This window comes from Pinus tabuliformis, chromosome J (assembly GCF_031772625.1).
Source record: "Pinus tabuliformis cultivar Carrire ecotype Pingquan chromosome J, CPIR1, whole genome shotgun sequence".
Lineage (NCBI taxonomy): Eukaryota > Viridiplantae > Streptophyta > Pinopsida > Pinales > Pinaceae > Pinus > Pinus tabuliformis.
In genome coordinates, this window is record NC_142295.1 from 511,780,252 (window position 1) to 511,804,429 (window position 24,178).

Consider the following 24,178-nt stretch of genomic DNA (forward strand, 5'->3'; position numbering starts at 1 on the left):
AGAATCACAGCATATGACTTATCTGAGGCAAATGTGTATAAAATAAAAGGCTCTGAAAAATTCGGAGTTGCTAAAGATGGAGCATTAATAATAGCTTGTTTGATCAGGTTGAATGCTTCATGTTCATCTTGACCCCATTTAAAATTGGAATTCTTTTTTAATCATGGTTTGCAAAGGAGACACAATTCGTGAAAAATCTAGAACGAATCTCTTTACAAAATTGATCTGACCAAGGAAAGATTGCATGGCTTTTTTGTTATGAGGTAGCGATATTTCAGAAATTTCTTTGATTCTGTCGGGATCAATGTGAATACCGGATTTTGACACTATGAATCCTAGAAGTTTCCCTTCACTTAGTGCGAAAAAATATTTCTTTGGGTTAAGTGAAATTCCATACCTTAAACACCGTTGAAAGATTTGTTTTAGGTCTTTGAGATGGTCATTTCGCTTCTTCGAGTGCACTGTTATATCATCCGAATAAATTACTACAGATTTATTGACTAAACCTTTGAATGCGATGTCCATGGCTCTCTGAAATGTGGTACCAGCATTAATCAAACCAAATGGCATCTTTCGATATGCGTATCTGCCCCATTTAGTTCTGAATGTAGTTTTCAACTGATCATCAGGATGTACCAACACTTGATTATATCCTGAAAATCCATTCAAGAAAGACATTAATTTTGAGCCCGCCACTGCCTGCAGTATCTGTTCCATAGGTGGTAGAGGAAAATTATCTTTTGACAGGCTTTGTTCAGGTTCAGAAAGTCAATGCAAATCCTAATATCTCCATTTTTCTTTCTAACGGGTACCATATTGGAGACCCATTTGGAATGTCTGACGGGAAAGATTATCCTAGCTTTCAATAACTTATTGAGCTCAGTTTTTATCTGATTTTCTAAATTGGGGTGGATCTTTCTCAGCTTTTGTTGGATAGGATTTTCATTATCGATCATGGGAATAGTATGCTGGATGATGGAAGTGTCGTATGTTTTCAGCTCATCATAATTCCAGGCAAAAACATTTTTATATTGTCTCAAAAGACGAATATACGCTAGTTTCTCTTTGGGGGCTAGGCCGAGGTCTAGATTAATGTTTTGTGGTTTAGCATCGGTCCCTAGGTTTACTAATTCGTAGTTCAAGGTTGAACTTTGGAGTTTTGAATTGGTATACCTCTTAAACCGATCTTTCAAATCGTACAAGTCTTCTAACTTGACCACTGACTTAGGTATAGCATTATTAGTGCTATTTTGTTGCAATTGTCGATCGTGCTGGTCTTCGTCAATTATTTGATTGGAGTAGGATCCTTCAGATGTGAGGAAATTTATGATATCAGGATCGTCATTGAATACTCTCCAATTTGTGATGTTGTCAGGAATGGACGGTCTAAAGATTAATTCTATTGAGAATCTATCTGGACTAAAATCTTCGGACGGAATAAGCTTAGAAGCTACGTTAGCCAAAAGGTCTGCACTTGCGTTTTGGAGCCTGGGGATTGAAGAAATATTAAATGCTATGAAATGCTTAGTCAGATCTTGTACTAAGGATTGATAGTGTTTTAAATGACCTGATAAGCAATGTATAGTGTTACGTACCTGTTTAACCACAATCTCAGAGTCTCCAAAAACTTGAAGATACTTGACGTCTAACCTGATTGCTTTGTACAGGCCTTGAACCAAAGCTTCGTATTCTGCTGTATTGTTTGTGCAATCGAATTCGAGTCTGCACGTGAGCATGATATTATCTCCTTCTGGACTAATCAGAACGCATCCTACTCCTGCTCCTTCGTTAGATCTAGAGCCATCAAAAAATAATTTCCAAAACAAAGATTTATTTACAGGTTTATTTAAAAAATTGATACATTTCGAACTATCAGTTCGAGAAAATTTTTCGACTTGGGACAAAACAGAGTGTTCTAAATAGGGTGACGCATGAGCATTGAAATTGCCGAGGAAAGAATCTACCGAGTAATTGCCAATAATGCTGCTGTTATACGCTACTAGTTCATTTTCTCCCTCTAACTCCGTTACTATGTACTTCTGGTGTAGCTCTCGTTCAACTTTTATTTGATTCGGTTTACTGTTGTAGGGCAGCCACATGTGCGACCAGTCGGTTGCGAAGTATCCATGGAGTTTTTTTGACCAATCCCTGCTAAGAATTAAGCCATAGAATTCTGGGATATCGGCAACTAGAATGTCGATAACCTGACATACCTTTGGGTTGGATGACAATCTTATGGTTACTTGATTTAGTTCGTCTATCACTTTGACTTGAGATCGATCTAGCTGAACTATGCGCACTGCGGATTTCTGTGGTTGAACATTTAACTTGGCACATATAGATTTGGGTAAAATATTCGATGAAGCACCGGAATCTACCAAACAATTGTGCACATTCTTATTGAAGATTTCGTAAGTAAGGAGAAACGGGGGAGTGTGAGATCTTGATCTTCCTCCAATTAGGGCGATGTCATTTGGATCAATCTTATTGATCGCATTAGTTGGAGGTCTTCCCATGTTATGGGAAGCTTGAGAAAGTACAGTGGCAGGCAAAGGTGCAACTGGCACGACATGTAATTCTTTCATCATTATCTTCTATTGATGTTTCAACTTGCTCAGTTCGTGAAGGGTGATGTTAGCCCTAGTCTTCTTCATGTCTTCAATAATGTTGTACTCCATTTCATCCGACACTATCAGTGTTTTCGATGGAGTCGTTTCATCTGTTTGGACTGGGCTAGTTTGGGTCGCTTTAGATATCGTTTTCTTTGTTGCGACTTTATCCTTTGTTGCAGAGCTTGCGCTCTTTGGCTTAGGGGTAGTTTGGGGAGGATCAAGCTGATTTTTGCTTCGTGTGCTAACTGGAAATACTTCTTGATCTTCTTCTTGTGGGAGGATGAAATCCCACATTCCTTGTAATTCCACAACTTCTTCGTCATCAGTCTACCCTTCAGTGGCAATTTCCTCTTCCTCTTCCTCGGATTCAACATTTGAAATGGCATTGGGTGGCTTTGAATCTGTTGAAGGACCTCTTTTAAAAGCTCTGTAGGGCTTTTTTGAAGAAGTTTCTGCTACTTGCTTTTTTATGTCGACCATTTCATTGGACATGGTCTTTAGAACTTTCTGCAATCCTTCCAAATCAAATGGATCTTTTGCTTGTTTCTTCTTGGAGTCTTCCTTGAAGGTGACTTTTTTGGATTTACGTTCCTCTATCGCGGATCTCTTTTCCAGGGCTATTATTCGTTTCTCTACTGCTATTGCTTCTTTCATGTTATCAGCTAAGGTTATTTTATTGGCCCTGTCCACGAAGATTGCTATGTTCGATGGTAGAGCGGTAATATACCATTCACATCGTACTTCTTCGCTGGGTTGGGAAGCAGTAGGAATTTTGTTGAAACGTAAATTGAAGTCCTTGATAGGCTCTCTAGTTTCAACTTTAAGATTGGATAGGTCATTGATTAACGTTGCCGTAGACCTGTCATCACCAAACTTGGTTAGGAATTGGTCCTGGAAGATGTCCCAACTTGTGATGGATCCGGAGGGTAATGAAAAGTACCATGACCCAGCTGTTCCTTGCAGTGTATAAGGAAAAATCCGAACAACAACATTTTCATTAGTAACCCCATTAAGATTAATGGAAAGCATGAAGTTGTTTATGTGCTCTTCTACTAGCATGCCTGCCTCGGGATTGAATTTAGGCAGCCATTTCTCAGGATGGGCCGGTATTTGACTCAAGGGTGCAGGCATTAAGACTGCCCCAGGGTTATTCCATGGAGACTGAGCCATTATTGAACTGCTAACAGAGGAAAGTGCAGAAGATGATCCCTGCGGCTGGGAGGATGAGGATACTACGATTGTAGATGATTGAAGAGGAGTTGTCGGGGTTCCAGTGGATGGATGGACGATGATCTGGAGTGGAGGTGTGGATGGTTGACTTCGCGGTGAAGTAGTTGAGATGGACGTTGTTGACGAAAGAGTCTCACTATCAGACTCTTGTGGTGATTTCCTTGCTCTTTTCCTGGTGGGAAAAGGTAATTCGGTTGGCTGGACGCCAAACTTTTCACTCTTTAGCCTGGTAAGGGGATGAGCAGGGTTGTACTGCGAAGTCATGCTGCCTTGAGATTTATCAGACCTTTGGGGAGAAATAGAAAATCGCTGAAGTTTGTGAATCAGGGATTCGACTTCAGGAAGTTCAACTGTAGATTTTTCTGAAATATCAGGGTGTGTAGCAGTGGTTGATAATCGAGCGACTTCTGACTCTGGATTTAAATGTAATAGAGAAGTTGGGGGAGATGATGAGGGCGATTTACTCTCAGAATGGTATTCAGATTTGGATTTACTTGCCATTCATAGTTCAGGCCCTCCTTCTAGCGCCAAATATGTTGAAGCCCCGAAAATCGGGTCGACAACAAGGGGGATACCTGCCCGGTCCGGACCTTGGTTGGCAGCTCCTTATCCGTTTGGTATAGCGGGTCCGACTGGGGATAATGGGACCAGTTTCCCAATCTATGAGTGTGTGTGTGTAGAATTGGATGTTGCTGATCTAACAGTTCCTATCTAAGCTATTCTAATTCAAACTTTTAATCTAATTCTATGCTATTGTAATCTAATAAACAACACATCTAAATCTATACTAACCCGGGATGTAATTCTTCTATTATGCGATCTAAAGAGATTTCAAATAACAACTGGTAATAAAGATCATTCAGTGATTATAAGAAAGGAAATCAATCAAGATGAACCACTTCGCATAAAAAGTTAGACGAAACAGTTGTGGGCAGCATATCACATAATAAGTTATTCATACATTAGGCATAAATAAATAGCTATCACCGTACAAAAGTGCCAAATGATAACTCAAGCATTCATGCAATAATACATAAACAACTAAAAACTGTATATCACTTTAACATATAAGCAGAAATGGTCAAGAGATAAAAGTACCATTTATCACTAGTCCTACTCATAAGCTTCAAGCAACAATGATTTATCTCTCCTTGCTCTAACATCCACTATGAGTACAGAAGTGAAACATCAATAGCAGATATCAAATGCAAACATCAACAAATCTTGATCCATTCATTCACCAAAACCTCCTCTGAGGGTGAAAAAGTGCATGTTCCGAGGACAAGTTTTTGATAAATTTCTGGACCCTTCTCTAAATGCATGAGAAGGGTTTAAATACTACTAACTAAATAACTTAATTACACAGATTCAGGATACAGTTTAAATGACCACCTTTTTTCTAAGCAAAACTATTTCTAAAAATTAAATCTAATATCTAACTATTTCTGCATTTGCTCCTTAATGTTGCGAGCATTCAATATTTGCCTGGGTAGAGTCGGCTGACTGTCTTCCGCTTTTGGTTGAGCTAAGCGAACATAAATGGTAAGAGCTGACACCATTTTTTCAGCAAAATTGATGATATACTCGAGAGTCATCCTCTGGCTATGTGGATTTACTGTGTATGCCCAGTAATAATCCAAGTTCAACTTGGTTAATCCTCGAATTGCTTCTTCTTTTAGCTTTATGTTTCCAGTTGTTCTTTACCATTGTTTTCTTGCGTTTTCCAGGCTTACAAGTGACTGAGCAGTTAGAGGCTTTGCTTTTTGAGCAATTTTCTCAGCGATGTGCGATTAGCGCTAGGCACTAATCGCGCATCGGAAACTGCCTCCGTTCTTTGATCCGGGCCTCTTTGATGCGTTTTTCACCTTTAGCGCCTTTTCCTTCACTGGATATAAGCTTCAAAATTTGTAAACACACTGTTTTCGTGAGCTTCTGACCTTGAGCGTTAAACCGCTTGTTGATATCAGCATTGTTCAACTACTCATTCAATCGTGGCTGTGAATGAAAGATCTGTAATGGATAGCTCAGCAGCGTTCTGTGAATCTGCGGCTCTGTTGCATGCGGTATTCATTTATGATGGCATCTCTTCTCTGTCTCTGAGCATTGGAACTTTACCCTTTTCCTTCATGGCTACCTACACATTGCTTTGTGTTACTTCTGTTTTTCGTTCCTGCAGTTCACACATGAGGAGAGAGTAATGATAATAATAAAAATCGACAAGAAAGCTTTAAGCTCTACGGATGTACAAAACCTGCCACCTGACGTGAACTGACTCTTCGAAAAAACCAAAACCGTCTTTCATTAACAACTGACGTATCATTCATTAATTATCATTAAAGTGCGTATCCAGTTCTTGGTTTATGGAAAGTTTTTCTTGAATGTTGAGCCGGGGAAAATCTGCGATGGAATGTTTCTGCGATTCGCATCGCAGCATCGCATATCGCATTACCGCAAATTTCATTAAGATGTGCTATCGCAGGATTGATCGATCGCGCTATCGCAAAATCGCGGATCGCAGGATCGCGCTATCGCAAAATCGCAGATCGCAGTATCGCAAAATCGCAGATTGCAGTATCGTTAAATGGTTATGTGTTTTTCATGCGACATTGCGATATGCGATATGCGATATCGCATATCAAATATCGGCGATTTTTTAAGGTTTTCCAATATAAGTGTTTCTTAATGCATGCGATGCGATGGAATTCACGTCGCATTCTCGCAGTTTATCATTTTTACTCATAAGGAAATGTGCTATCATTCTTCGCGCGATGCGATGTTTTCTTAAGGAGTAAAATACATGAGCCTTAATTTAATTTTTTGAATTTTTACTAAGGGTCCCCACTTACCTAGTGTTATTGCTAATACTAAATAAGGAGGGGGGTTGTTGGTGGCCACAACAGGTTCCTATACCGGGGCATGATTTTCGCAGGATTTTTGGCAGCGTTGACATTTTGAGGATTCAGTTACTGTAGTATTCCTAAGGAAGGAGTAAAACTCCATTAGGATAGACCCACATGGGGGATTATCAGTTGAAGACCCACATGTTTTCCATACACATGGGAGGGTGCGACATTGTCCTCGGTCCTAAATGGCTTCGCACCCTTGGGCCAATCACAATGGATTTCCAGGAGTTATATATGAGTTTTAAGCAGAACAACTCCACACATACCCTCCGTGGACTCCAGGTGGGAGCTCCCTCTATCATCAGCTCGCATAGGATGGAAAAATTGCTAAAAAGGGGCCATCATGGAGTTATAGCTCAATTTAATGCCATCCAGGGAGTCGAAACCAAGTCTCTGTTGATTCATCCTGAGATGCAACAGATTTTAAATAACCATCTGCCGGTCTTTAACAAGCCTAATGAGCTTCCACCCTCGAGAGGGGAACATGATCATAGCATCACCTTGGTTCCAGGGGCCCAACCCCCAAATGTGCGCCCATACAGATATCTCTTCACCCAAAAGAATGAAATAGAAAAAATAATCAAGGAACTTTTGGAAGCAGGTGTCATTCGTCCCAGCATTAGTCCTTATTCATCACCAGTGGTCATGGTGCTCAAGAAAGATGGGGAGTGGTGGATGTGTCCAGACTTCAGGGTCCTCAATAAGTTGACAGTCAAAGATAAATTTCCCATCCCAGGGGTTGATGATTTTCTGGATGAACTCAATGGAGCTCAATTCTTCACTAAGCTAGATCTTCGCTCAGGCCACCACCAAATTCGCATGAAGGAAGTCGACATTCCAAAGACTGCTTTCCGAACTCATGAAGGCCATTATGAGTTCCTGGTCATGCCATTCGGTCTTTGTAATGCCCCATCTACTTTTCAGAGCCTTATGAACCACCTTCTCAAACCATATCTCAGGGAATTTATCCTTGTCTTCTTCGATGACATCCTCATCTATAGTTGCACTTGGGCTGCACATCTTCAGCATGTAGATCTACTCTTGCAACTGCTCCGCAAGCATAAATTATTTGTTAAGATGTCCAAGTGTTCGTTTGGCATGGAAGAAGTTGAGTATTTGGGCCACATTGTGGGGTGTGAAGGTGTCAAGGTGGACCCCAAAAAGATCCAGGCAATGCAGGATTGGCCTCAACCTAAGACCTTGAAGAGCCTGAGAGGATTTCTGGGTCTCACAGGCTATTATCGCAAATTTTTCTGCAATTATGGTCACATAGTGAAGCCCCTCACTCACTCCTGAAGAAAAATTCATTCTTCTGGAATGAGGACGCACAACAGGCATTTACAGCTCTCAAAAATGCCATGTGTTCCACTCCAGTCTTAGCACTCCCTGACTTCACCAAATCTTTTGTCATTGAATGTGATGCTTCGGGTACGGGTATTGGGGCGGTCTTAATGCAGGAAGGGCGACCTTTGGCCTTCACAAGCCAATAACTAAGTGGGAAGAATCTGGGCCAATCTACCTATGAGAAGGAAATGATGGCCATTTTACATGTAGTAGAGACCTGGCGACCTTACTTATTGGGGCGACATTTCCAAATCCACACAGACCATCACAATCTTAAATATTTTTTGGAGCAACGCCTATCCTCCCCACAACAAAATAAATGGCTCGCCAAAATGCTGGGATATGATTATGAGATCATTTACAAGAAAGGACAAGAAAATAGTGTAGCAGATGCATTATCTCGCCAATTTGAGGAGGGAAGTACCCTGTTAGCAATTTCCCTTCCCATTCCAGAATGGATTGAAGAGGCTCGCAGGGAATGGTTTTCACATCTCGAGCTCTCCCAACTCATTTCTCAATTGCAGGCAGATCCAAATTCCACCAAGGGCTACTCGTGGCAGGATGAGATTCTTCGCTACAGGGACAGAGTCGTAATATCACCAACATCCACCCTCAAAAGTCGCATTTTGGCAGAATTTCACTCATCCCCCATTGCAGGACATTCAGGCTTTCAGAAGACGTATGCTCACACCAGAAGATCATTTTTTTGGACAAGCATGAAAAAGGACATCCTTACTTTTGTAGCAAAATGCGATGTCTGTCAACGCCACAAAGGGGAGACCGTCAAAGCCCCAGGCACATTACAACCGTTGCCTATCCCGACAGCAATATGGACGAAGGTTTCTATGGATTTCATTACAGGTCTTCCAAAGTCAGGAAACAAGTCAGTCATCATGGTGGTTGTGGACAGACTTTCGAAGTATGCTCATTTCTGCGCCCTACCCCACCCGTTTACACCGACTTTGGTCGCTCAATCTTTCATGGATCAGATCTTCAAATTACATGGCATGCCCACTTCTATTGTGTCCGATCGTGACCCAATCTTCACCAGTAATTTTTGGTAGGAACTCTTCAGGCTACAAAGCACCCAACTAAAACTCAGTACTTCTTATCATCCACAAATAGATGGTCAAGTTGAAGCCGTCAACAAATGTCTGGAAACCTACCTTAGGTGTTTCACTTCAGAAAAGCAACATCTTTGGGTACAGTGGTTACCTCTGGCTGAATGGTGGTATAACACCAACTATCATGCCACCACCAAAATGACTCCCTATGAAGCAATATATGGTCAACTCCCTCCTTCTCCTCCTTCTTATATCAAGGGGTGCTCAAAGGTACAAGCAGTGGATCAACTCCTACAAAACCGTGCAACCATGCTCACCCATCTCAGAGAGAATCTTCATCAAGCTCAAAACCGCATGAAGCAACAGGTAGACCAGCATCGCTCAGAGCGCCAATTTCAAGAAGGGGATCAAGTCTTTTTAAGGCTGCAACCATATAAGCAAACATCACTCAAAGACAAGGTTTGTCAGAAACTATCTCCAAAATTCTACGAACCATATCAAGTACTTCAGCGCATTGGATAAGTAGCCTACAAGCTGGCTTTGCCGCCTACTGCAAAAATCCATCCAGTTTTCCATGTCTCATGCGTCAAGAAAGTGATTGGGAACAATTGCAGAATTCAAACCAGGCTAGCTGAATTGGACGAGGAAGGGTCAATCTGGCTCCAACCTAAACAGGTCCTAGACACATGAGAAAGGCACCTGCGTGGCCACATGATTAGGGAAGTTCTCGTCAAGTGGAAAGACACCTCTCCGGAAGATGCAACTTGGGAACCAACCACTATTCTTCAGCAGTTTCCGCAACTTCAACCTTGAGGACAAGGCTATTCTTAAGGGGGAAGGCATGTTAGGGTCCCACCCTAACCCCCTTATTTATGTAGTGGGATCGAGTCATAGTAAAGAGTCAATAAAGCCCATATTAATAATTGTAAGTGGTTAACCCGCAATTAATGACGGGACCACAGTTAGTTGCAAATGGGCCATGGTATTAGATAGATGGTATTAATAAAACCCATGGTATTGATCCATGGTATTGCATGTATGAGTCATATATAAAGGATAGAGACTCCCTGCGGGGAGCATCGTGTCTTATTTTTGTATCAAACTCTGCTCTATTGGAGGTTGCCCCCTCGAAGAGGCCAGTGAACATTGCTTTCTGAATAATAAAATATTTGCTGTTGTCTCTCACTATTCTATGTTCTGGGTATCTTTCTTCGCATATTCTGTATTTGGGTATCTTTTGCAGGTTAAGAGCATAACAAATAACTCAACCCAAGATAAGGAAACATGAGAGCCAACCAAAAAAACAATGAAAGTAAATCCACAATCACCATGGCTATCTAGGAAATGGCAAGGCTAGGGAATCCACTGTCAATCTCAACCATCCTCCATGCCAATGACAGATCACAACCAACAAACCACATGCATATGCCATGCATGCCAAAACTAGTGAAGGAAACATACATGCTACTTGGTACTTGCAAGCAAATCGGATGTAGTTGTTGATCTTGATGCCCTTCTGCACTTTCCTGCTCTTCCTTTGCCTTTTGCTCCAAGAATCCAAGTATGCCACCCCCTCTAGGAGTGCTCCAAGAAAACTCTAAATCTCCAAGAGTATGAGAGAGAGAGAGAGAGAGAGAACAATGAGAGAGCTCTAAAAATGAAGTCACAAAAGGTTACCAACTGATCCTTAGAAGCATTTTTATGAGTGAGGCCTCTATTTTCCTCAATTTCCTCCTCACATGCAACATGTGACCTTTCACCTCCCTTTTCTCATAATTTCCGTTATTTTCATAAATAAATGTGCCAAAATGACATTTTGCCTTTCCAAAGCCCTAGCCATTGCCTTTGCCAATTTCCTTAGCCATAACCAATCACAAGTGATCTCCATCACTAGGATTTTTCTCAACAATCAGCTTGGAATAAGTGTTCCATCATCTGTGATTATTATTTTGCCTTTATTACTTTTATTACATGGAATTTTCACCAAGGTTGTTACAGTATAAATGGTTACAAATAGCTTGGAAATGGGAGATGCCACAGAAACTCAAATGTTTTTGTTGGCTGGCTATTCATGGTCGAGTGCTCACATGGAATAACTTGAAACGAAGGGGTTTCTATGGTCCCAACATTTTCCCTATGTGCAGAAAATATTATGAGGATGTCAATCATCTACTGCTGAGATGTCCATTTTCCAGGGTAGTATGAGATGATATTCTGTATACTCTTAACATTGGTCATCTGAAGGAATTTCAATCCTGAGTAGCATGTATGGGGATTTGGTTCAGGAACCAAACCTCCCACCATATTCTTCCCTTCTTTATCCTCTGGGCTATTTGGTGAAGAAGGAATTCTATGATTTTTGAATTGAAAGTGCTTGTTGTTAGGGAGGTCACACTCAAAGCAATAGCATTCTATGAAGAGAATGGGACTAGGACAAAGCCCATTCAGAAGAGGGATCTAAGAGTTAAGAACACTAGGAGGTTTTCCCTATCGAATTCTTTGATGGGGCTCGCCAACAGAGAAAGTGTGGCCGTGGTGCCTTCATTGTTCTTGAACCGGGATGATATTATCATTTCTAGTGGGAGGGTGGAATTGCTACTAATAGCAGGGCCGAGACTATTTCCCTTTGGGATGTCTTACTATTATCCAACTGGATGGGTTTGGACCACTTTCAGAGTTTTTTTTTTTAATCTAAGATAATCAGTAACTGGTAAGAGTTACCCTGAATAGGCCCAGGATCAAATCCAACTGGTTGCCACTATAAACCTAGGCTAGGTGCAACAGCCTGCAAGCCGCACACAATAACAATTAACTTATGCCTCAACAAGAGCCAAGACGTCCGCTCAGGGGTCGCCTACTCTTCTAGCCAAGACACAACAGACCATATACTCAATGAGATTTGAACCTCCATCTCGTGGGTTTCACCCAACAAAACTTACCATTAAACCCCTTTCAGATTTTTGAAGATACAAAGGGCATTATTGACTAGGTAAAGGACTTTTCGGGCTTCAAACCTCTTATTTTATCCCACTATGAGGCGTATCAAGACGGTAGTAAACTCTTTTGAGGACATTACTTTTCAACACATATATAGGGAACAAAACCAGGTCGTTGATTTCCTCTCTAAAAAGGGCATCTCAAAGGTTCCAGGTAAGTTATATTTTGCAGCCTATGAACATGAAGTCCTCATCAATGCAGGTAATATTTTTTAAAAGGCATCATAGGAGATCCCTGTACATGCAAAACAGTGAAATTTTGTTTTATGTATAACTATTGAAGATTACACAGGTCTAGAACCATCATTGTGAAGATGTTTTTTTGGAAACACAACACTTTATAAAAATAAGAAAGCACAAGGATATTTTTACTGTACTCTCTTTTTATTTTCAATGAAAAGTTAGCCTTTTTTTTCCTCTGGAAAAAATGTATTTTCTCTTCGATTCGTAATATACATGTTCTATTGTAAATTCTGTGGCTACTTCTGAATTGGAGAGTAAACCATATTTGAAGAATCCTCCGATATTCCTCGCATCAGTTGAAGTGTTCTATTAGAGGCTAGCTCATTTTAAAGACATCAACATATTAAACAGTGTGGTTGTGAACAACAACCAGAACTTATAATCTAGACTGCGCATGCATAAGTTGCCCAGCCTTGTGAACAGGTGAAGGTCTGAACCGTGGCTGAGAAATGCGTTGACGAGCATGACAGAAAAAGGCACAGAGTCGTTAAGGAACCTGGTGACAGAAAAGGCACAGTTGCTATTAGTGTTCTCGGATCCGATGAAGTCACTGTGTGACCAAATGCGTGAAATCCTGGCAAAGATTTAAGGCTTGGATTATTTTTAAGGCAAAGTTTCAAGGATATTTTTAAATGTGGAACCAGGTAAAATGTAAAACTGAATGAATCTAAAAAAAAAAAACGAACCATGTAAAATGTAAAACTGAATGAATCTAAAAAAAAAACTTGAAGGCGCCTCTAATTATTCATCCTAGAAATATTTTATGCAATTGGTTTTAACAGAAAAGGGTGTTTATTCTGTGGTCAGAGGCACTGCCCACAGACCCAGATTAGCTTACTAAATGGAAGAAAAAGGATGTCAAAGCTCGCACAGATCCAGATTAGCTTAAACTGACATTCTTTTTAGTTCTGCATGCTGGAGGTTGAGGTTGCAAGACAGCTAAAGATTTGTGAGATGAGCTCAAGTCATTATATGAACCCATAAGTATATCTTGGATGATGTAGAAACAAATATAATTTCTGATACCATGTAGAAAATCTGTGATAGGTTAACCAGATAATGTAATATAAATCAAAGCAGAATACTATAACCTACTTATATTATCAATTTGCGGAAGCTTAAAGATCGAGCTGAACAATATAACGATAAGAAGAAGAATCAATGGCACAATACACATGAAAATACTTTTGGGGAAGCCTCAGTTAAAAACCCCACACTATTATATTATCATACATGGTGGAAATACACAGGAATTATACAAAGCCTTAGCTCTCACAGCTAGCCAGCTCTCAGTACAATCCTCATAGATGCTCACAGGCAATCTTGGCTTCTCTCCAGCCTTCCTCTCTGCCCTCCAAGCTCCTATTTCCTTGCGTTGTTCCTTGTGGATGATTCCCAGTTACCAAGTGGAAAACCCTGCCTCCAAAACTGCGCAATCCTCAAGGATGAATCCTTGACTACATGCATGAGTTTTCTCTATGAGAAAACACATGCAACTGAAAGTACACTGTCCTTGAACATTAATCTCTACTGGGTCTTTCTCAAAATAGACATGCATGAGTTTCTAATGAGGGAATCTTCAGTTAACTGGAGTAGCACTAGTTGAGTGCATTAATGCATCAACTCACTGTTAACGCACTATTAGTTCCTCAAATAGTTTGGAACTAATTTAACTTGACTTAAATCAATAAACTGAGTTAACTAATTACAACTCAAATATAACTCAATCTTATCTCCTTAATTTAAGGGATAACTCTTGCATGACTTCAGAAAGACTTCTAACTTGAATTTCTCCAACTAATTAATTTAAAATAAATTAATTAATTATTTTCAAGTAGCTGTTAAGACTAAATTCGATTTTAATTCACGATTTAATTCAAGAACAAATAAAATTGGAATATTCTTGTTGCCATATTTCAACATGCCTGCCAGCAACCAGAGACTAAATTTGTTAGTGCTATGCTAGTGACTCAGGGATTTGAGCCACTTTTTCAGGCCTAGAATTGAACCATCTCTTCAGATCAGTAAAATAACATGGAAATGACAGTACTAAAGAATATACTTGTTCAAGACCTTGAATAGACCCCTACTAGCTATTACAGGGATTTCATCAAATATATCATGAATATGCAATCTACAAGTGTAAATAACAGTTCCAAGCATAGGGAGGTCATACTTAGTTGAGAATCGGTAAGAACCATTGATGCATCAACACATCAACTGCCATTATATCCTTTAGGTCATAGATACATTGATCATTCAATTACAAGTAAAAACATGATGAAATCCATACATAGTTGTTGTCATGAAAGACATACATAACCAACATAATAGCAACAAAAAACTCATGAAATTACAACCACATAGACCACATATAATCCATCAAATTTCTCATATAAATACAAGGAGTATTAACCTTTCATTAATGATGCAAAATCCAAACCTGGGATGGGACTTCCATGTTCCACTTGATCGTAGAATGGCTGAGCCAAATCTCTTTTCAACCATTCACCCTCGTGCCATATTCCAAGCATGAATGTGGGATTTCACAGAACACATCAATAAAAAACCATCCAGGGCTTCCAAAGGCCATCTACCTCAACCCATCAAATAGTGATTCCACCTCATGTTCATACATCACCAAAACCATCATTAGATTGGTCTTTATCCCAACCATCTAGGGCTCCAGAGCGTTTGTCCAACCCAAACTTCGGGACTAGTAACTCAACCCACAACTTTTACCGCGATCCAAAGCATTTTTCCAACCAAGGCTACAAGACTAATAACTCAACCCACCAAGGGCTTCAGAGCGTCTGTCCAACCAAGGTTACGTGACTACTAACTCAACCCAAGTTGTTCCAGGGCTCCAGAGCATTTTTCCAACCAAGGCTACGAGACTAATAACTCAACCCAAGCTAAAGAAATATGAGAACCAACAAAAAAACAATGAAAGTAAACTCACAATCACCATGGCTATCTAGGAAATGGCAAGGCTAGGGAATCCACTGTCAATTTCGACCATCCTCCATGCCAATGATAGTTCACAACCAACAAACCACATGCATATGCCATGCATGTCAAAACTAGTGAAGGAAATATATATGCAACTCGGTACCTACAAGCAAATCGGATGTAGTTGTTGATCTTGATGCCCTCTTGCACTTTCCTACTCTTCCTTTGCCTTTTGCTCCAAAAATCCAAGTGTGCCACCCCCTGTAAGAGTGCTCCAAGAAAACTCTAAGTCTCCAAGAGTATGAGAGAGAGAAAGAGAGAACAATGAGAAAGCTCTAAAAATGAAGTCACAAAAGGTTACCAACTGATCCTCAGAAGCATTTTTATGAATGAGGCCTCTATTTTCCTCAATTTCCTCCTCACATGCAACATGTGACCTTTCACCTCCCTTTTCTCCTAATTTCCATTATTTTCATAAATAAATGTGCCAAAATGACATTTTGCCTTTGCCAATTTCCTTAGCCATAACCAATCACAAGTGATCTCCATCACTAGGATTTTTCCCAACATTCAGCTTGGAATAAGTGTTCCTTCATCCGTGATTATTATTTTTCCTTTATTACTTTTATTACATGGAATTTTCACCAAGGCTGTTACAGTGTAAATGGTTACAAACAGCTTGGAAATGGGAGATGCCACAGAAACTCAAATCTTTTTGTTGGCTGGCTATTCATGGTCGAGTGCTCACATGGAATAACCTGAAACGAAGGGGTTTCTATGGTACCAACATTTTCCCTATGTGCAGAAAATATTATGAGGATGTCAATCATACGCCGCTGAGATGTCCATTTTCCAGGGTAGTATGAGATGATATTCTGTATACTCTTAACATTGGTCATTTGAAGGAATTTCAATCCCCAGCAGCATGTATGGGGATTTGGTTCAGGAACCAAACCTCCCACTGTATTCTTCCCTTCTTTATCCTCTGGGCTATTTGGTGAAGAAGGAATTCTACGATTTTTGAATTGAAAGTGCTTGTTGTTAGGGAGGTCACACTCAAAGCAATGGCATTCTATGAAGATAATCGGACTAGGACAAAGCCCATTCAGAAGAGGGATCCAAGATTTAAGAACATTTAGGAGGTTTTCCCTATCGAATTCTTTGATGGGGCCCGCCAACAGAGAAAGTGTGGCCATGGTGCCTTCATCGTTCTTGAACCAGGATGCTATTATCATTTCTAGTGGGAGGGTGGAATTGGTACTAATAACAGGGCCCAGATTATTTCCCTTTGGGATGTCTTACTATTATCCAACTGGATGGGTTTGGACCACTTTCAGATTTTTTGTGTTTTAACAATCTAGGATAATCGGTAACTGGTGAGAGTTATCCTGAACAGGCACAGGATCAAATCCAACTGGCTGCCACTATAAACCTAGGCTAGCTGCAACAGCGTGCAAGCCACACACAATAGCAATTAACTTATGCCTCAACAAGAGCCAAGATGTCCGCTCAGGGGTCACCTACTCTTCTAGCCAAGACACAACAGGCCATATACTCAATGAGATTTGAACCTCCATCTCGTGGGTTTCACCCAGCAAAACTTACCGTTAAACCCCTTTCAGATTTTTGAAGATACAAAGGGCATCATTGACTGGGTAAAGGACTTTTCGGGCTTCAAACCTCTTATTTTATCCCACTGTGAGGCATATCAAGACGGTAGTAAACTCTTTTGAGGACATTACTTTTCAACACATATATAGGGAACAAAACCAGGTCATTGATTTCCTCTCTAAAAGGGGCATCTCAAAGGTTCCGGGTAAGTTATATTTTGCAGCCTATGAACCTGAAGTCCTCATCAATGCAGGTAATATTTTTTAGAAGGATCATAGGAGATCCCTGTACATGCAAAACGATGAAATTTTGTTTTATATATAACTATTGAAGATTACACAGGTCTAGAACCATCCGTGAAATTTTGTTTTATATATAACTATTGAAGATTACACAGGTCTAGAACCATCATTGTGAACATGTTTTTCTGGAAACATAACACTTTATAAAAATAAGAAAGCACAAGGATATTTTTTCCATACTCCAAATAGTTTAAAAGATGTAAAGAAAGACAATTTTACTGTACTCTCTTTTTATTTTCAATGAAAAGTTAGCCTTTTTTTCCTCTGGGAAAAATGTATTTTCTCTTTGATTCGTAATATATATGTTCTATTGTAAATTCTGTGGCTACTTCTGAATTGGAGAGTAAACCATATTTGAAGAATCCTCCGATATTCCTCACATCAGTTGAAGTGTTCTATTAGAGGCTAGCTCATTTTAAAGACATCAACATATTAAACAGTGCGGTTTTGAACAACAACCAGAACTTATAAACTAGACTGCGCATGCATGAGTTGCCCAGCCTTGTGAACAGGTGAAGGTCTGAACCGTGGCTGAGAAATGCGTTGACGAGCATGACAGAAAAAGGCACAGAGTCGTTAAGGAACCTGGTGACAGAAAAAGGCACAGAGTCATTATGGAACCTGGTGACAGAAAAAGGCACAGTTGCTATTAGTGTTCTCGGATCCGATGAAGTCACTGTGTGACCAAGTGCGTGAAATCCTGGCAAAGATTTAAGGCTTGGATTATTTTTAAGGCAAAGTTTCAAGGATATTTTTAAATGTGGAACTATGTAAAATGTAAAACTGAATGAATCTAAAAAAAACTTGAAGGCGCCTCTAATTATTCATCCTAGAAATATTTTATGGAATTGGTTTTAACAGAAAAGGGTGTTTATTCTGTGGTCAGAGGCACTGCCCACAGATCCAGATTAGCTTACTAAATGGAAGAAAAAGGATGTCAAAGCTCGCACAGATCCAGATTAGCTTAAACTGAAATTCTTTTTAGTTCTGCATGCTGGAGGTTGAGGTTGCAAGACAGCTAAAGATTTGTGAGATGAGCTCAAGTCATTATATGAACCCATAAGTATATCTTGGATGATGTAGAAACAAATATAATTCATATAAAATGGTAGAAGGAGAAAATGTCTCCTCATATTTGGACGGAGTCAAAGAAATCTGGAATCAATTCCATGACCGTGTAGATCAAATTTCAAGTGAGAAAATGGTTTCTATAATTTTGAATGGTTTTACTGCTGATTGAATCATTTATTAGTAGTGTTACAAGTAGGGAAAAACTTGGCTCTTTTAAAAGTTTATATGAAATGCTTTAGCTGAGGAGATCAGGATGAAGAGGTTAGTAAGGATAAAGAATCAAAAGAATTTAGATAAGATTAGGAAGGATAAAGAATCAAAAGAATTTAGATGATGTTGTATTATTATAAAAAAAAACAAATAAGACTAATTAAAAGTGGCCAAAGAAAAAACCTTGGAATGACATTTAATGATGGTGAAACCACCCCACCAAGAAACGTCTTTTTAAGGGTATACGTTATATTTGTAACAAGGTCACAACGAAAAATACTAATTTAAGAAGAAACTAATTAAAAACAAAGAAACTAATTAAAAACAAAGAATATACTCAAACCCTTGGTAAGGACTTAGTTAATGGAGTAGATGAGTGGTCAAATAAATTAAAAGAATTTTCCTTACTATCTGCTTTTTCTTTTAATGTTTTGTGCAAGGATCTTTGGTATATGTGCAAACATGCGCATGTAGGTATCATGATAAAAAGTTGTTCAGAGAATTTAAGTGAAATTCATAAGATTTAGTCTTTTTGGGTGTTATCAATTTCATGTGGTGAAAGAACTATTTCTATTCAAAATACTGAATGGAAACATAGGAATGATAAGTAATGTTCTGTATGTTTGTATGTTTCTAGTTTTAAGGAAAAAATAATTTCTATTAGTGCTATTGTTGATCCAAATATGGAAATCAAATATGAAAAGTGGTTGCACAATCTATAAAGATAGAAATGTGATCTACAAATGTGTTACATATGGTGGCTTGTATACAATATTTGCAAGTGTTGTCGACCACAAAGCATTGATGCATGATGATGGGACATTTTTGGAACTCTGACATAAAATATTTGGTCATTTAAATTTGGATAGTCTAAAGAAAGTTCAAAAGTTGGTAAATGGTATTCCATAATTCCATGTAAGTAAGGAAGTATATATAATGCATGTTCCATGGGAAAGCATCAAAGCGATCCTTTCTTTATAAATGATGAAATACTTATAAGTAAACCTCTTAATCTTACTCATTCTGATGTATGTGGACCTATGAGTACTCCTTCCTTCTATCAACAGATACTTGTATTTTGCTACCTTCATAGATGTTGCTACTATAAAATGTTGGATTTATTTCATGAAGCATAAAAGTGAAGTGTTTGATAAGTTTTGTGAATTTAAGTTCCCCGTAGAAAATAGAATTGGACATAGCATCAAAATAATGAGAAGTGATAATGGAGGGGAATACAAATCTAATGAATTCATTTCTTTTTGAAACAATTTTTGGAACCAGAGGGAGTATTGTGTCCCTTACACTCATTAGTAGAATGATCTTGTTGAGTGAAAGAATATATACATTGTTGATATAACAAGATGCACGTTGGAACAATTTGGGATGCCTTGATTTCTTTGGGTTGAAGCATGTGAAATTTTTGTGTATATTTTGAATAGATGTCCACAAAAGTATTTAAAGGATCTTACACCTTAGGAAGCCTTTATAGGAATAAAACCTTCTGTTATTCACCTTAGAGTGTTCAATTCACCTGAATATGCCTATATACTTTTTTTTATCTAACAACAAGACTAAGAATTACTAGCAAAATAAGTTTGCTTGTTAAGTAGAGTGATGATCACAAAGCATATCATTTTTTTGTTCCTAGTGAAAGAAAGACCATTTTATGTAGGTATATTATTTTTAATGAATATATTTTTAAAAGAACATCTAACATTCTCAATATGGAAGTGTATCCAAAATCCATTGATGAAGATAGTAATGATATCATGTAGGATGGTATAAAACAGGAATGATTAGATGAAGTGGGTGGTAGTGGCGTCCATGAAAATAAATGAGTAGCAAGGGAGAAACCTATGTGGGTAAGAAAGTTGGTTCAAGGATCAGGTATGAAGAATGATGATAAGCCTAATTGGCTCCTCCTAAGAGGTCAACTTGAACAATATTCTCAAATAGAAGCTATGAATCCAATTCTATTACTTTAATGAGTAATCTAGTTGATTATGAGCCTGACACATTTAAAGAAGCATCATGTTCCAAATAATGGTTTAAAGGCATGCAAGAAGAATATGAAAGCATCATGAAAAATGATGTGTGGGACTTAGTTCCACTTCCTAAAGGAAAGAAAACTACTAGTAGTAGGTGTATTTTTAAGCTAATGGCTCTATTGAAAATTATAAGGCTAGAGTTGTTGCCAAAGGCTTTAGTCAAAAACCAAACATAGATTATGACGATACCTTTGCACAGGTTGCTTGATATACAACCATTAGATGTGTGCTTTCCTTAGCTACTAGTTATGATTGGAAAGCTCACTAGATGGATGCAAAAGTCCTTCCTAAATGAAGTATTGAAGGAAGAAGGTTACATACAACAACCACATGGGTTTGAAGTACCTAGTAAGGAGGATCTTTTGTGTAGGTTAAAGAAAGAATTGTATGGTCTTAAGAAGGCTCCTCATGCATGTTACAAGCGTACTTATGAGTGGTTTTGTAGAAAAGATGTAAAGAAATCAATAGCTGATGCAAATCTATACTTTCTATGTGATGGCGACAATATCGCGATTATTGTTTTATATGTGGATGATGTATTTTTAACAAGAAAAGGTGATGAATTAATTCATTGGTTGAAAAATGAATTATGTAGGAGTTTTACATGAAAGATTTGGGATTTGTTGACTATTATCTTGGTTTGGAAATTTGGTAGCACAAAAGTCAATTTATTTTGACTCAAGCCAAGTATGTTATGGAGATTTTGAATAAATTCAACATCGAAGTTTGTAAATCTATCTCTACTCTCACGAATCCCTGTGTTAAATTGAGAGTTCTTGATCCAAGTGAAGTCGATGCTACTCTATAGAATATATTGATCAATAGCCTTCTTTATTTATGCAATCCCCGTCCCGATCTATCATATGATATAAATGTTTTGAGTCAATTTATGGTAAAACCAAGTAAGATAGATTAGCAGGTTGCTAAAATAATTCTTCGTTATTTTAGTGGCACTATTTATTATGGTCTTGTTTTTTAAAAAGGTAAAGATATTTGTTTGTATGGTTACACAGATGCTTATTATGTAGGTGAAGTGAATTCAAGAATGTCAACTACAAGTTATTGCTTGTGCTTGGGTTGTGGCGTGGTTTCTTGGAGTAGTAAGAAACAATCTTGAATTGCTTTGTCATCTACAGAGGCTAATCATATTGTTGCTGCCACTGGGAGTTGTGAAGCATTATGGCTTAAGAAATTGCTTCTTGAACTTGGAGTAATGGAGAAGAGCCATACTTTTATCTATTGTGATATTTTTTCCTGTGTTAAGTTAGCTAACAATACTATCTTCCATGATAAGTCACATAGTGAAACAATGTATCATTTTATTAGAGGTCTCATTGACAAGAAGGAGGTCTGACAACATAGCTAGCATTTTCACAATGGACATGCTAAACTAAAATTTGAAAATTTCAAGTTTAGACTTGGTTTATATGTATCTAACACTATCCTTAAGAGGTAGTCTTCGAATATTGATGTTAGTATTAGGTACTTTCTTTTCCTTAGATAACTTGGTTTGTTACTTTTTAAAAATAGCTATGTTTCTGAAGTGTTTGAGTTTGTTAGGAGATCTCCACTTTTATTAGCCTATTGTTGTGATTTGGTTATGATATTTTCTTTACTTTTGTCAACGTTGTAATGTATTTATTCAACTGAAGTTGAATGAACTTTGTAGCATTTTTTGTGTAATTTTTTTTTCTTTTCAATCTATAAGATGTATGTTCCATTATTAATTCTATAATTGCTTTGCTTCTGAATTGGAGAGAAAACTATATTTAAAAGATCCTCTTACATTCTTCATAATTTTCGTAAATAGATAATGAAATAACTAAAATATTTCAAAAATTCTTCATTACCATATGGAGATCTCTTAAGGAATTAGTAGCATTAACAGTTATCTTCAAAATTTCTAAATTAAAACAAACATGCTCCTCTCATAATTCCAATACCATAAAAATGTTTATGCTACAAAAATTGAAAATCAATTAATTAAAATTAAAAATCCTTTAAATATAAATCTTTTCAATAACTTTATTGAATCCATAAAACAATCCACAAAATCCTGAAAAAGAATGATGAGTCCATCAACTTAGAAAACCTATAAAATTTGAAGGTTCCCCTTTCTTATAAAGGGATAAGAAGGAAGTATTTCTAATACCCATATGCAATATGTTTTATAGAATCTATTGCCTTCTCGATACCTATTTATGCCTAGCCACCAGTTAATCGATTTGGAATTCCTATTTTGTCAGGAATTTTATAATTTTTGTTGTATATTATTATCAATGTATATTCTCGTGGCAATATGGGGAAATTAGAAAATATAAATTGTTATTAGCTTTCGCAACATGGTGAAAGTAAAGAATATAAATTGCTATATATAATTATTTAATGTAAAAATATATTCCAATTTAAAAACAAAAAAATAATAATATAATAACTATTAAACTTATATTATCTTATTTTGTTATTTTTAATAAAATTATTAATGTAAATTCATGTTATAATAAACTTATATCTCAACCGCATAAATAAGAGTCATGTTATCTTTTAATCGGATTAAATTTAAAAAAAAATTAAAGCAAATTATCTTCGAATGAGCAATTAGCGAAAGCAACCTTAAAAAAACATTATTATTGTACAGTAATTTTATAATAAATTGATTAACTATTAAGAAAGCAAGTTAAGAAGGTACCTGACGTGAAGCATTGTGGGAAGAGTTGATCTGCTTTTCGCTCCTGGAGGACTTTTGATACCTTTCGAGTACTGACTTCATGCTTTACGTGGTAATTTATGGCACATTAAATCAAGCACCAATAAGCATGTTATTAAGTATGAAAATAAATTTATAAAATAAAAAAAATTGAAAATAATTTCAAAACATAAATATATCATATTTTTTTAAAATAAATTAAAAAAATTAAAGTATATATATATAAACTAAATTATAAAACAATAAGAATTTAAATTGATTTAAAAAAAAAAAGTGATATTTTATAAAAAATAAAATTTATAATAAATTATATTTTTATAATAATTTCTAAATTATATAAAATTTAAATTTATGAAGATAATTTTAATAATTTTAAATTTAATTTATTGGAGGCAGAAGTGTTTAGGGGAGAGATGTTGTGTATAACGTTACTTAAAAGAAATTAATAATATTATTTAAAAAATCAATTTCTCTATAAATAAAATGAGTTGTTTTCTGTGAGATTTTTTGGAAGTATTTTTTGTGGGTTTTTCCTGTCTAATTTCTTTAAAATTCCACGGGAATTTATTGAATAACAAGTTTGATGGGTAACCCCTGCACAACCCAAGTGCCCTAAGGGATTTTAAGGGTGTTGAATCCATATATATTTGAGGTTCATAAGTAAACTTAACTCCTATGTAAACATTTGATTCTAGTATGGTTGAGATGTTGTAAGTTTTAACATTTTGACTTAATAAAAATAAAATTAATAAAATAAAAAACATAAAATTAATAACAATATTTAGATTTATAACTATAATTATTATAAATAATAATTAACCAATGTAGATCCATCTTAACTCCGGATCTACTAAACCCCGAGAGGGATCAAATTTCTTGAGATGA

The 24,178-nt window shown here is 37.3% G+C and overlaps 1 protein-coding gene across 2 annotated transcripts in view; it reads right to left on the reverse strand.

Moving 5' to 3' along the window:
• The window catches only part of LOC149228007 (agamous-like MADS-box protein AGL11), a 598,309-nt gene that overhangs the window by 419,759 nt on the left and 154,372 nt on the right, over positions 1-24,178 (reverse strand). For both annotated transcript variants that reach the window (XM_089375616.1, XM_089375617.1), the window contains exon 2: positions 23,276-23,357. In XM_089375616.1, the coding sequence (XP_089231742.1) occupies positions 23,276-23,357 (82 nt within the window). The remainder of the gene's footprint in view (positions 1-23,275; positions 23,358-24,178) is intronic.